Source organism: Thalia democratica, chromosome 9 (assembly GCF_965202585.1).
Source record: "Thalia democratica chromosome 9, ktThaDemo2.hap1.1, whole genome shotgun sequence".
NCBI classification, from domain to species: Eukaryota; Metazoa; Chordata; class Thaliacea; order Salpida; family Salpidae; genus Thalia; species Thalia democratica.
In genome coordinates, this window is record NC_139173.1 from 17,457,814 (window position 1) to 17,472,129 (window position 14,316).

General features: G+C 25.9%; 1 protein-coding gene across 1 annotated transcript; it reads right to left on the reverse strand.

The window, feature by feature from the left end:
• Positions 1-1,100: 1,100 nt before the first annotated feature.
• LOC145843832 (uncharacterized) lies at positions 1,101-11,468 on the reverse strand. The gene is made up of 13 exons (XM_082951071.1): positions 10,548-11,468; positions 9,708-9,840; positions 8,575-8,721; positions 7,609-7,765; positions 6,254-6,403; positions 5,694-5,885; positions 5,232-5,394; positions 4,742-4,889; positions 3,955-4,047; positions 3,692-3,861; positions 3,490-3,623; positions 2,545-2,722; positions 1,101-1,804 (listed from the first exon to the last, which is right to left on the reverse strand). Exons 1-13 carry the CDS (start codon positions 11,431-11,433, stop codon positions 1,557-1,559), a joined length of 2,799 nt encoding a protein of 932 aa, XP_082807197.1. The 5' UTR covers positions 11,434-11,468; the 3' UTR covers positions 1,101-1,556.
• Positions 11,469-14,316: the final 2,848 nt, after the last annotated feature.

Genomic DNA, 14,316 nt, shown 5'->3' on the forward strand with positions numbered 1-14,316 from the left:
CTAGTAATAAGTAGATACTAAAAATTAAAATGTTTAGGGCAACTATGATTGAACACTTCAATAAAAGAGGCTGAATTCAACAATTTATTAAAATTATATGCTTTTTAGAATAAACATTTACAATTTTTTAAAGTTCTTTCAATCATGTTAGTTTTTTTTTATCAATTTCTATCTCTTTTCATTACAAAAAAATATTACTCAGCCATAAACGATTTCTTAATTTCATAAACGACTTTTGGCTTCAACTCTAAACAAAAACAATCTTACTCCAAATGATAAGTTGAAACTGTTTAGTTGCTGATAAATTCGTTCCGAAACTATTTACTACCAAGATTGTAATTAAGACACTAATACATTACACATTTTTAATCTTATAATAACTAACTTTAATTTAAAATAACTGGGGAACGGGTCAAATATGCACAAAAACTTTTTTGCACGAAGACAATTTTGCACGAAGGGTCATTTTTATATAGGAGTAAAAAAAATCAATTATTAAAAAAATAATAAATAAACTAAAAAATATATTAATAAAAAACAAAAAAGAAGGAAAAAAGTTACCGACCGAGAGTAAGGGGCAACAGCGAAAGTAAAAAAAAATGTTTTTTAATTTAAATTAATAATAAAAAAAAAAAATTAAAACAAATATCCAACCCGTGCAAAAGTGTCTTCGTGCATATTCGACTCCTGACCAAACATAACTATCTGCATAAAGTTTACTATCTACTTGATTTACTGTATATGTAATACTTCAAGTCTTTCTAAGCCCGCATATAAATACTTAAAAAGGTTATAACAGTAATAAACATGAATAGTTTAATAGAAGATTTACATTTTTTACTTCGAACAAAATTTTTGTTTCAACTTTTCGACTTTTATATTATCGAACTACCTATTTAAAGAGATTGACTAAAGTTAGCTAGCAAGAAAAAATATAACAAAACAACATAAATTTTGCAAGTAAAAATGTTATTATTATGTATAAAAATTATTTAAACAATTATTGATAATTCTACAAATTTAACAACAAAAAAAATATTAGAAAATTTGTTCTAAAAACTTAGAAGTAATTGCTTTATTTATGTTTATAATTTGATCGATGATAATCACAGTCCATATATTTATTAATATGTAGGTTAAAATAAAACAAGTAATTTTTAAAAGACTTTTTATACTACTTTAACAATTTTAAATTGCTATAAACAAGTTTTAGTCAGTACTTTAACTATCTAAAAAAATGTTACACAACTTCAGAAACAATAAGTCCACACAAAAATTTTCAAGTTTCAAGTAAAAATGTTTAAACAAAGTTAGTGTTACAAATACACAAGACACAAGGTTGTAATTGGTCATGTACACTCTATATATTTATTATAATAAACAAATTAAATAAGTAAACTAAAATATAATTTTTTACTCCACTTTATAAAATTTAAGTTGTTAAAAACCACTTTTAGATAAAAGAAAAAAATCTAAATCAAAATAAATAAAAAAAGTGACTATCACAAATACATAAGACACACGGGGTTGTATTCGGTCCAAACCACAAATTCAAATCACTTCGAAGCAGCGACTTCGGGCTGGTCCGGTCTGACGAACTTGCCCACGTTCAGCAGCATGTTGGTCCTGGTGAAGTGGGCGAACACGACCTTGGTCGACTTGGTGGCCATGTCGGACACGAGCAGCTGGTTGGACTTGTTGTTGGTCACCTGGTGGTAGTGGCCAATCCCCCTTCCCGTCGCCGCGTCGAACTCCGCCAGCGCCCGCTGGAAATTCCAAACTCGCGTCGAGTCGTCAGCTCCGCCTGGTGTTAAATTTATTAGGTGGTTTTTCTACTCGAATATTTTTAAAACTTTTAGACTTAGTTTTTACTTATTGTTAATTTTTTTATTAATTATTTATACTCATTTTATTGCATACAAAGGTGTGTTTTGAAAGTTGTTAATTTATTTTTAAACAGTAGAGCTTTGGAATTTTAAGTTATAATTGTTTCTAAGAAAAATATTAGTTGTTAAAATATGTTAAGTTTTTCGATAATTTTTTACTTAAATTTAAACATAAAGTTCTAGTTATTACCATCTAAAATTAAAATAAAGTTATGTTAAAATGTCAAATTATAATTACAACATTGTTTTATAGATCAATTTATTAAGTTTTAAAATTTACTTTTAATATATAAAATCTATAAACTGGCTTAATTAATAATTACAATAAAACTTATGAAAATAAAGTTAATTTTTTTAATGAAGTACTTAAACAAAAAATAATATTATAAAAAATCTAGAAGCATTACACTTGAACTCTTAAAAATAAATTATAATAACAACTTCTTTATCTTAGAACTTAAGATCGTTTTTCATTCTCTGCAAAAGATAAAACAGAACTAAAATTTATTAATTTTTATTTTATAAATTCAAGCTACTAAATTTTTGCTATCGAAACTTTAAATGTGAAACAAGCATAATTCTTATCAATAAAGTTAGCTAAAACGCACAAGTACAAATCAACTTCTTAACCAACAAAATGAACGAAAACAATCAGTACCTGAAGCAATGCATTCGCCGTCCCTGCTGAAGGACAGGGTGTATACGGGACCGGCGTGCGCGTTTATTCTGATGCACACCTGCTTTGTGACGATGTCGAACACGAGGATGTGGCCGTCTGCTCCCCCCGATGCCAGCATCCTGCCGTCCGGAGCCCATCTCACCACCAACACCCGTTTCTTGAATAAAATTAATTAGGGTAGAAATGTATTGCATTGGTTAACATTGAATCAAGCTTTGTTTAAATATTTTATTTGTACAGGTGTAAAACTAGTTTTAAAGTTATTCTTAACAATAACTTCGTATTTAGGCTAAATTCGGTTAGCAATGAAAATACAGGTTTTATTTTATTTGAAAAAGAGTTGAAAAATATTTTTTAATAATTTATAGACTTAACATTTCTACTTTAAAAATAAAAAATATTTTGTTTTACTTAAAACCTTTTATTACAAAATTTGTCATAGATATTAGTTATACTTTATACAAAAGATGTCTGTTACCACAAATTTGAGGTCAATTTAATTTATAAATATATTTAGTTAAGTTATTGAAATTTAATTGAAAGAAACAGACAACCTAAAGGTTAATATGTATATGTATAGTAGAAAATCATCTATTTCAAATTTTAAGACAGTTTCTATAAATAGTATACGATAGAAAGATTTTTTTTTATGAAGTACTTTTTTTATCCATTTAAGTTTAAAAACAATCTTCTTTAATACTTAACTTAAGATTATTCAATTTTATTAAAGTTGGTCAGGTCTTGTTTTATAACATAAATCTCTAAATCATACTTTCTGCTCTTTAAATTTTTCTTCTTCATTACATTACTTCATGTATGCAACTGAAAATACTTACATTATTATCCTACACTAGAACAAACATTTTTTTACAACTTTTTATTTGAGCAATCAGAAAATACTTCACACAAAACTATGAAAGCAACCTTATGCCCTGTGTACATTCTACAGGACTCGCCTGTTTTAAGATCGAAAACGCGAACGGTGTTGTCACTGGAACCGGTTGCTATGTAGTTGCAGTTTGGATGAAAACAAACGCAATCAACGTCCGACAGATGACCTGTGACATACATGCTTGTAAGTTTATTTACATGCAAAATATACATACAAGCGCACAATGTCACACACCGGCAAATATTCTCAAAGGAGTGAAATGGTCCATGGACCACAACCTTGCTGTTCTGTCGGCCCCGCAGGAAACAAAATACTGTCCCAAAGGTGAAAACTGAACGTCCCATACCGGCGCTAAATGTCCCTTGTACGAAATCAGGCTTGTCCAGATTTGAAGGCTCCACAATCTGTTTTTAAGGGTACAAGTAATCAGACTGTTTATTTAATATACTATATTAAATTATATTAACAATTTAGTGGTCATATAATAAAACACTTACCTGACTTCTTCGTCGGCTGAGCATGACACTAGGTACCTTCTACAAGGAGAAATACTCACGCCGTAAACTACATCTTTGTGACCTTTTAGAGTTCTGAAAATTTTTAAGAATTAAATATTATTGTTTATATTGCTTTTCATTTTTAAATTCATATTTTATTAAACACTCGAATATACAAAAAAGTATATACGGGCTTTACTTAAACTTATAGTAAAAACATAACTGATTTTATAATTTGTAAATTCATATTAATATAATAAATTTTTAATCAATATTTTTTTTAAGAAATCACATGAACTTTCAAAATACTATGGACAACAATCGCTTAAAAAACTCAAAAGACGGCTTTTCTAAAAATACACAAATGCACTTTTACATGAACTCTATTCGTTTAAAAGTCTTACAGAATATTTTTCAGTATAAATTTTCATATTATGATATTTATATATACTAAACCTTTTTTTTTTGTCGAAAATACTAAACTATGTAAAATATAGATGTAGTCTTATAATAATAAAATATACAAATAATTAATGCTTATATAAATATATATAAAATTGCAATGACTGCCTTTAATAAGCAACTTTAGCTAAAGCCCGAAAGTATCTAAAAAGGTTTTATCTTAAATTAAATATAACTTTTTTTTAAATCGTTAATCATGAAGTATTTTTTAAACTCATCTTATAATCATGATTTAAAACTTTTAGCTCCTTAAAAAAATACTTATTTTTTTAATGAACTTTATGAGTTTTTGCCATTTACATTTTTAAAATTAACTCTACTCAACCTTTTTTCGATGCTAGATTCTTTATCCATGATCTGACTTAGTATGTCGTCGTCTTCTTTATCCATCTCATTTAAATCTTCATACTTTTTTAATTCTTTTAATCCCTCCTTTGTTAAACTCCAGATTATTATGTCCGAATTATGAAATCCTTTTAACATTAATCAAGTTTCAGTTATTTATTTAATACTTTCTTAGATAAACTTAATATTTATTTACTGAAAAACGCAAAGTATACAACAAATAAATTAATAAGACTTTTATACATTACTACTTCAAAAATCTTTTCAAAACATAAACTAATTAAGTATCAAAGACACTTATTTTTGAAAACTATTTACTGCATATTTCAATCATACAATCTCATAACTCCTTGCAAAGTTTAAAACATTTTCAAAACGTTTAAAATTTTTATAAAACATTTTTACTTACTTTATAAAAGAAAAACGTACAAACAAACTCTGCACATCAAACAAAATATAACAAAATCTACCAGCAGCCATTAGACTGGAATCGTCGGAAATAGTGGCGCATGTAACTTCATCGTAGCTGTTTGTAATCGTGTACATCACCACTGAAGGTTTTGTGTTGTCGCTCAGCTTCAATCGCTTCAAGCTTTCTTTGTGGTACATGACTAACTCAGCCTTCCCAGCATCCTATCAAAACTTTACAATGATATTTTTATTTTATAAAAACTTAAGTGATACTTTTATAAATAAAACAACACTTACCAATCAAAGTTGATGGCGTTCATAGTCAATTAATGATTTATTTTGAAACATCATTATATAAAATTCTAACATATAGTTTTTGATTTATTTATTTGAGAGTGAAATAATAAAACAAAGCAAAGAAATCAAAATTGATTTAAATGTATATAAAAAACACTATAAAATATATACAAGTATTGACATTAATACTTAGTGCATCATAAGTTTATATTTTGAAATTTCACCCTGAGTTCGGGAAGCGGAATCCTTGTTACGGGTGGGGCGTTCGGGTCGTTTTTGGACTTCCTGGCAAAAGTTCCGGGGCGTTTTCGTTTTTTCGGGGTTGGTTTGGGAAGATCACCATCGTCCACAACCATGTCTTCTTCTTCTTCCATCGGAATCTCGATGTCAGGCTCCTTCAGCAAACCGAAGAGCACCTGAACGTTTGAAGTGTGAGTATTGTATTTTTCTTGTTTGGTTAAGTACTGCTATAAACTAATTTTGAAATCTTAAAGCCAAACTCTTAATGTTAGCTACTAGCCTATAAATCTTACACGCTTATTTTGAAATAGGCACAATCTAAATTTAATCTTTATTCACACAATGAGCAAAAATATTATCGATGCATTTCTGACACGTTCACTACTACAGAACTTATTATGTCTGTATATACAAAACAATGTAATAACTCGTATTAAATATTACTATTTATCTATTATTATTGAACCTTTAATTACATTATTATGTTAAATATGGTAACTGAGTGTAAACAAAGAACTTATTTTTATCAAAATAAAATCAACACCTTAATTTTGTTCTCATTGTTGCCAGCCTCCCCATGCAAACCACCACTGGCAGAATCAACTTGCATCTTGCTTCTTGCTCTGCCCTCGTACGTTTCAATCGTGATGTACCTGCTCAGCACGTTTTGCACTAGAGGCATGTTTTTTGTAATCTGTGTAAAGTTATTGAAACATAAATACATTTTCACTATTAAATATAAAAGAAATATTTTTATTATAAACTTTTATTCTACTGTTGTTAACCATAATTTATAAATGGCTTGATTAAACAAAGCTTCAAAGACAGTTTTCAAAAAACTTTTTTTTTAAGAAAGTAAGCTCGTCTGTAGCAATTTACAAAATAATTACAATATTTACAATTTCTATTTATTATTTAAAATTTAGGAATAATATCTAAAAAGTTATTTTATTTTTGTACTGTTTTACTTAGTTTAGTTTCTATATATTCAATGTATTTCATAATAAACACTAATAAATTTAATTAGCACAAAAAAGTATTTACTACTTGGTAAATATAGGGTTGCCAAAGGTTTTTCAAAAAAAAATCACGATTTTTGGTCTATTTTAAATATATTTTCAAGTTTAAGGTAAAAAACTATCTTTAAAAGTATAACAACATTGAAAAGATACGGCAAGCTACTAAAGGTGTATTTTTAAATAAAAAATAATGACACATATTTTTTTACATGATATATTTTTCGTATTTAATCGAAAATTTATTACTTTACATGTAAAAATTCTTTCAAATTCCCGTTTTTTTCAGGTTTTTTAGTGAATTTTTTTCGAAATCACATACTTTTCCAGAATTCCAGGTTTTTTTGGCAAGCCTGTATATAACTTACCTTTAATTGCTTTGTTTTACTTACATTGTTAGAACGAAACTAGTTGTTAGAAAATTTTAAGTTCTTGTTGAAAATAACTAAATTTATATAAAATAAAAACACTTAAATAGTAAAATAGTTAAAAGAATATTGCACAACAAAAGATAACTTTGCTTATTTCATAAAAAGTATTATAATCTAGGCAAAAATCAAGTTAGTTTTTTTCAAATAGAAAATAAGTTGAATTACTCAAATAAATAAATACTAGTCAAAAAACTTTTATTTGCCTATTTGCATCAAAATAAGCACTTAGATATCAAAATTATATACAAGTTGACTAATACTAGCAGCCAATAAAAAACTTAATAAATAAAATTAAATACAAAAATCTTTATCTTAAACAAATATTTTAACTAATTAAGTTTTATGTTAAAAAATTGTTATCTTTGTTCAGAACTTTTAGCATTGAGTTGATCAAAATGTTATAGTTACATAATCACTTAAAGAAACACTACCGAATTACAACAAACACTTGCCTGAGTTTTAAGTTGCTGATTTGAATCTGTTGATATTTTGACTGTATATTTCATTTTTCTTAGTTCTCTTACAAAACAAGAATTTTCCATTTGATGCTTTGATTTGATAACACGAATGTGAGTCATATTATCTTCATGATACGTTTCCATTTGGTTGCTATAAAAACGCACATATACTCATGAACAAAAATATTTAAGAAGTTGTTCAGTTGTTATTAAACCTAATAAAAGCTTTTTATGAAAAGTTGTGAGTGCGTGCAGACTAAAAAAACTAAAATAAATTATCTAACTATTGTCCTCCTCAAATATATTCTCCTAATTTTTAAGGAGTTTATTCTTGATAAAATTTTGACCAGTTAAAATATGATTTTTAAATAAAACAGTGTCCTTTTACCAAAAAACTATTAAGTTTTGTTTTTTAACAATTTTTTTTGATAGTTGAATTATAGAACTGAATTAATTGCAAAAATTCTTTGTAATTTTCATTTTAAATTTAGACTTAAATTATTTTATGCACTAAATATGCTTAAAAATAATTTATTTGATATATACTCAAAAAAAGAAAAACTCATAAATCTTGTACTCATACTTTAAAGTTCTCTTTTCTAAATGCTAAAATGAAAATAAAACTTTAGTTGAAATTTTTAGTATAATATATAAAAATATATTTTGAAATAATATTATAACTAAACTAATATTATATAGCCATTTAAAAATCTTTCTACGTTAATGGACTGTAACTATTTTCATTGACATGACTTAACATAACATTTATATAGAAGAAATTATTTTATTTTTTTTTATTCAAAAATTCACATAATTTTTTTTTATATCTATATAAATTTCCTTATTAAGATTTATTATGGTTATTTTTTTGTTTCTAATACATCTACTATAACAATTTTACTTATCTTATAAATCAATATCATTTAAAAATAAAATGTTGCCAGAAAGAAATCAACATACCCAAAACTCTTCATAAATGATTCTGCTTTATCAACATGGTTGTTATAAATAAGTTCAAGGTACATATGAATAAAAACTGGGTAAAGAAGTTGTGAAAGTTCAAACTTGTATAAATCCATTACACCGTCAATAAATTGCAGTAAAACTCTGTGAAAAAGATGTTATTAGGTATTTGTAGTAATGTTGTTGCAACTAAAAGAAATACTTACAAAGGCGATTGAATTCAATTACTACAAGATAATTTAAACAAATTAGCTTTTTTAGAGAACAAGTTTTAAAACTTAAGATTTAAAAAAATATAATTATAAAAGTACTTCATATACAAATAACTTACTTCTTTTTTTCTTTATTGTTTTAAATCAAAATATAAAAAAAAATATTTAAATAAATAAAAGACACTTATGAATTTGTTATCAATTTTTTTTTTAATTGCATAAGTAATTTGAGTGTAATACTTCTAAATTAACCTAATTAATTATAAAGGTTTGAATTGTAGTAAGTATTAATTTTTATAAAATTGTTTTCAAAAAGAGAAACAAAAAATTGAGTATACAGTCTGTTTCAAAACATCAGATAATAAGCTATAATAGTAAGTGCACTAATATTTTTTTGGCAAAAATCAAGTAAATAAAGTAATATATTAGACAACTAATACAACTATCAACTACGACCCTTGAGGTATTCTATTAGACATCTAAGCATTGGCACTCACTTATATAATTGTTGTAAAATAAAAATAAAAATTTAAATTTGTTAAATTAAAAGATTCATATTTTACTTTTTAGAAATTAAATTATGAAAAACATTTTAATATTATTCACTTTTTAGTTCTTTCAAAAATTACAATTATTTTTAAAGTATTTAAATACTTAATATTGAAGCTAGAGAATTCATAATAGTTAAAAAAGTATACCAATAAAGTACTGTGAATCAGTTTAAAACTTTTTTAAATTACTGTGCTTTAAGTAATAACTAATTTTTACAAAAGTTTTTTTCAATTAAGTTTTTTTAATGTTTACAATACCTGTGTTATAACTTATTTGAAAATTTGAACACTTCTGATGAAGAAACATACTAATTAAAAGTTTTACAGTCATGTACTTAAAATTTAAAATACATATGTTTAAACTGACTTATAGTTATCTTCATAATTGGTAGGATCAGACTCGTTGGAATAAGCTGAAAAAAGACTTGAAACTTCAGCACTAGTCAAAGAGCTAGATGAATCACCAGTCAGCACTTGGCTCTTTAGTTGTGGTAAGGACTCTGAACAAAAAAAAAGTAGTAAAACTTGTTTTATTATAAAACTTATGAGTTATTTAGATACAGATGTACAAAACAAGTAGTATATTTATTACAATTTTTAAGAGTCAAGCTTCAAAGATAACCCTAACCTTAAGCCAATTTTTACCAAATACAAGTTTAGCAAAAAATGGTTAATTGAAATAAGCTTTTTTAATTACTATTTTAAAACTGTATTAAAGCATAAGTTTTATACTAGTTATCTTTTTAAATAGAACATTAAGCTCCATAAGATATTTCGTGCTTTAAAAACAAGGTTAATAAGAATATTATCTAAATCTTAGAACTGCAAATATTAAAAGTCTAAATTTTTTCTGTCAACAGCTCAGCAAAATAAAAAAGTTTAAGTCTCTAAAACCTAAAGAAAGCCAAGTTAATTAACTTATCAGTTTTTATGTAAATCTAGTTGTTATTTTAAATTAAATTTTTAACCTAAAATCAATATGAATAAAAACTTTTATACATTTAAGTTTTTATAATTATTTAATAACCAGAAGTGATCACAACTAAGTGTGGTACATTTCCTACATACTGGACTAATTTTAAAATTCTTTATAAAAAAAATTGTTTGGAGAACAAAGAATGAAAAAATAAATAAAATAATTAAATTAAATCAATTTTAGCTTCTAATAAAAACAAAAACTTTTAAAGTTTTGTTTAAATTAACCTACCAGGGTTTACATTAGCTTCTTTCTGCAAAGAGTTCAAAGTTCCACTTAAACCTTTTTCTTTCAAAAATTGTAAAATATAACTCATTTGTTTTTTATCCGTTTCAGTAGTAAGCAAAGGTTTAATGTCCTGATTTGAGTAAGTTGAATTAGGCTCTGACTTTGTTGGAGTATTATTGGAGTTTAGTTGAGAAATAGTCATTTTTGATGAATTTATAGGAGCCAAAACAATATTAGAGTTTTGTTGCACTGGAGCACCCTTAAGTATAACTGTTTGACCAGGTGGTGGAGCAGCGGATTTTTCAGGGAAAGTATTTTGCTCTTGAGGTTCCTTTTTCAGTGGTGTCACTTGGGATGATGGTATTTTTTGAGGAGACAAAGTGGTAGAATGTAGTAGATTAGATTGTGTTTGATAAGGTTGATGAGGTAAACCAGAGGACTGTACATCGGAGCTTGGAAGAGAGCTCAATTGCTGAGGAACATGATGTTGTTGAGGTATAATTTGTCTTTGTACAGGTTTATCCTGTAAGCTATTATTTTCAGGTAACTGGCTGTTCAAAGTTTGAGGTGGCCTTGACTGGTAAGCCTGTTGGTTAGATGGTTGTGTGACTAATTCTTTTTGTTGTGTGTTTACATGTGATGTTATGACTCCTTTTAGAGGACTTATATGAGAAGTATCTATAGTTTTTTGTGTTGTATCAGAATTTTGTTCTGAAACAGCATGAAAAGTAACTGGATCTTGCTTTGTAGGTGATATATTAGAAACATTGTTTGTTTGAGCAGACAGAGGGCTAAATACTTCTGTTTTACTTGGAGTATTCAATTGAGCTTGAGATCTAATAATTGGTAAGTTAGCTTGACCTGGATTTGTAGGACTATTTGAATCCATTTGAAACTAGTTTAAATAATGCTATAGTAGTAAAATTATTATTCTAAAAAATAATTCATTAATAGTTTTTTTTCTAATAAACTTAAGCTTTTATTTTTTAAGTTTTTAGTTTCACGGTTACAAAACATTTCAAAAACATTATCCAACATATTAAAAATACAACAATGGAATTCATTACATAAATAAAGTTGGTAATAAAATTGGAAGTAAACTTTCAAAGTATCTAATTATTGTTAACTTCATATGGTCACTTAAATAAAACTGTTTATATTAAAGGTCAATAATCATTGAAATATTTATGTAGGATTTGTTAAGTTTTTAACAACATATAAAGCTTTAAGTTACAGTTTCTAAATCTTCTTTAACTGAACATGACATAATTATAAAAAAAATTTAACTTAATTACTAAACTTTATATTTTAGTTTTAAATCCACAATTTTTCATTTTTAAATATATTAGCAAAGTTGAAATATTTATTTTTAAAAAAACAACTCTTCTACTTTAAAATTAAGATAAATATTTATTCTATTTTCGATAGTTGTTGTTTTTTACATGTTTTACAAAATATAGTGATATTTTCATTGACTTGAAACTTTATTGACCCTGAGGTACAAAAAACCTATATACAACAACTTATTCCATTTTATATTTAAAGGTATTGTAAAGCTAAAAGATTTATTTTAATCAAATGTTGTTATTTAAACCTTTGTACTAAAATTTCATTTAATTTTAAAAGTTACACTATTATTTAACTAAATAATATTTCAAAACTAACAAGACTACAAATTTTTAGTTTTACTGTATAATTAATCATTATTATTAGGTAGTTGAATGCCACCAAAATAAAATTTAAACACTTTAGACAATAAACTTTGAAACAATATTAAATTTAAAGTAAAGTTACAACAAAAAACTTTAGTTTATAGGTCTTTATGGTTGGTTTAAGCTGACTAAATTTTTTGGAACAAAGTTTTGACAGTTGTTTTTAACAATTATGTTTTTTGTAGTTAAAATTTAATAAATACTGACATAGTTTTTGGTGGGAATACTTATTATAAAAGCCACATAGTTTAACTATGGTTGTAGTTTAATAGCTTTAAATAAAAACAGTTAAGTTCATAAAGAAAAAATCGAAATAAACATTTTTAAAATTTTCATGTTATTGATATTCTGTCAAAAAAAAGCTTTAAATTCAATTGATTGCATACCACTAGCTTCTAGTTACAGAACTGCCTTTACGTGCGTTTCAACATTATAGTTAACTATTTATTCTTTATTGCTTGCTTAATAATCTTATAATTTTACCTATAAAAATAAAATAATAGTTTTTGGAATAAAAAACTAATGTCTAAATTAAGTAAACATAAGATAATTTTATACTTTTTTCAATCTCTTGTATAAAGAGAAAGTTTAATAATTTGTTTGACAACATTATTTCTAACAACTAGCTTTCTTATGTTGAACATAAAAATTGTGGTCCTAACTTTATTTTTGCTGCATTAGAATTAATTCAAAGATTTATACTTTTTGCTTACTTTCCCTAAAATAAAACATTTTTTATATTAATAAAAGATTTCAAAGTTCTCGCTAATTTGTAGCTGCTTCATATACATTTAGTTTTTACCGATACGCTTGAATAAGTCTAAAAAGCTTTGTTGTTATTTTTTATTTTTTGTCAGCCTATATTTTAACGAGCATAAAGTTAATTTTATAGGCAAATTTATTAATTTTTCTAAAAACATAAAACTTTAATGTCAATTATTTTCCTTATCTTAAAAGCTATCTAAAAATTTTTTATTTTATTTTAAAGAACGCACCTTTGTCTTTAATTTAAAAAAAAAAAAAAATTGGTTTGGGGTTTGAATTATTTCATGGGGTCCCTCCAATATTAAAGGTTTTGTTTTTTTTTTCATTATTATTGCCTTAGATATTATTATCAATTATTTACGTTGCCCACCCCTAGTATATAGGGTGCACGACTACTCAAATTCAGACAAAAGCTTTTTATTTATTTTTTCAATTTTATTTAGCTATTTTATTATTTTTATTATCACTGTTACCCCTAACCCTAACCCTCTATCGGTAGTTTTTTTTTTTCTTTTAATTAATTTACCTATAAGTTTTCTTTTTAATAATAATTTCTATTATTATTATTTTTTTTTTTACTATCACTGTTACCCCTCCCTAATCCTTACCCTCGATCAAAAGCATTTTTTTCGTTAAATTATATTTTAGTTGTTTTTTTTAATACTCTCGTGCAAAAGTGACCCTCTGTGCAAAACTGTCACTCGTGCAATTTTGTTTTTGTGCATTTTTGACCCTTTCATATTTTTATTAAACATGTTTTAATTTGAAGTGTAGCTTATCTTTTTTGTAGTATTTGTATCAATTAAATATCAAAACAAAAGCAAAAATTTGTTCTTTTAAAAAGATAAGAGCAGTTTTTTCTGATTGGCTTAATAAAAAAAAAACGAGTTTTGAGTTTACCCTATATTTTAAGAGTAAGTTAAAAGTAAGTAACGAAATACAAAAAAAAAAACGTTAAATTTTTCCATTGGGGTTCCACTACAAAAGTCAAACCCCAATTCGATGGAAATTAATGTGAAAAGCAAAGCAAAATAACGTTCTTTAAGAAAAAAATTCAAGTTAGCATTAAAGAAATAGAAAACAATAGGTTTAGAAGCGAAGACTTATATAGACAAAAAACGCTATTCGAGCCAAAGTAACGCTCGTCTATATTTTTGGGAACAGGTAAAATTTGCACGAAGACAAAATTGCACGAGGTTACTAAATTGCACAAGGGCACAAAATACACGAAGACAATTTTGCACCAGGTGTCAATTTCGCGCGAGTAACAATTTTGCAAGGATGGTAATTTTTGC

Excerpts from the sequence above, each read along its gene's own strand:
- LOC145843832 (XM_082951071.1), bottom strand. The coding sequence starts at position 11,433 with ATGGATTCAAATAGTCCTACAAATCCAGGTCAAGCTAACTTACCAATT. Across the intron at positions 9,841-10,547 it reads AGAAGCTAATGTAAACCCTG|AGTCCTTACCACAACTAAAG; the intron begins GTAGGTTAATTT and ends TTTTTTGTTCAG. Across the intron at positions 4,048-4,741 it reads GAATCTAGCATCGAAAAAAG|AACTCTAAAAGGTCACAAAG; the intron begins GTTGAGTAGAGT and ends AAAAATTTTCAG.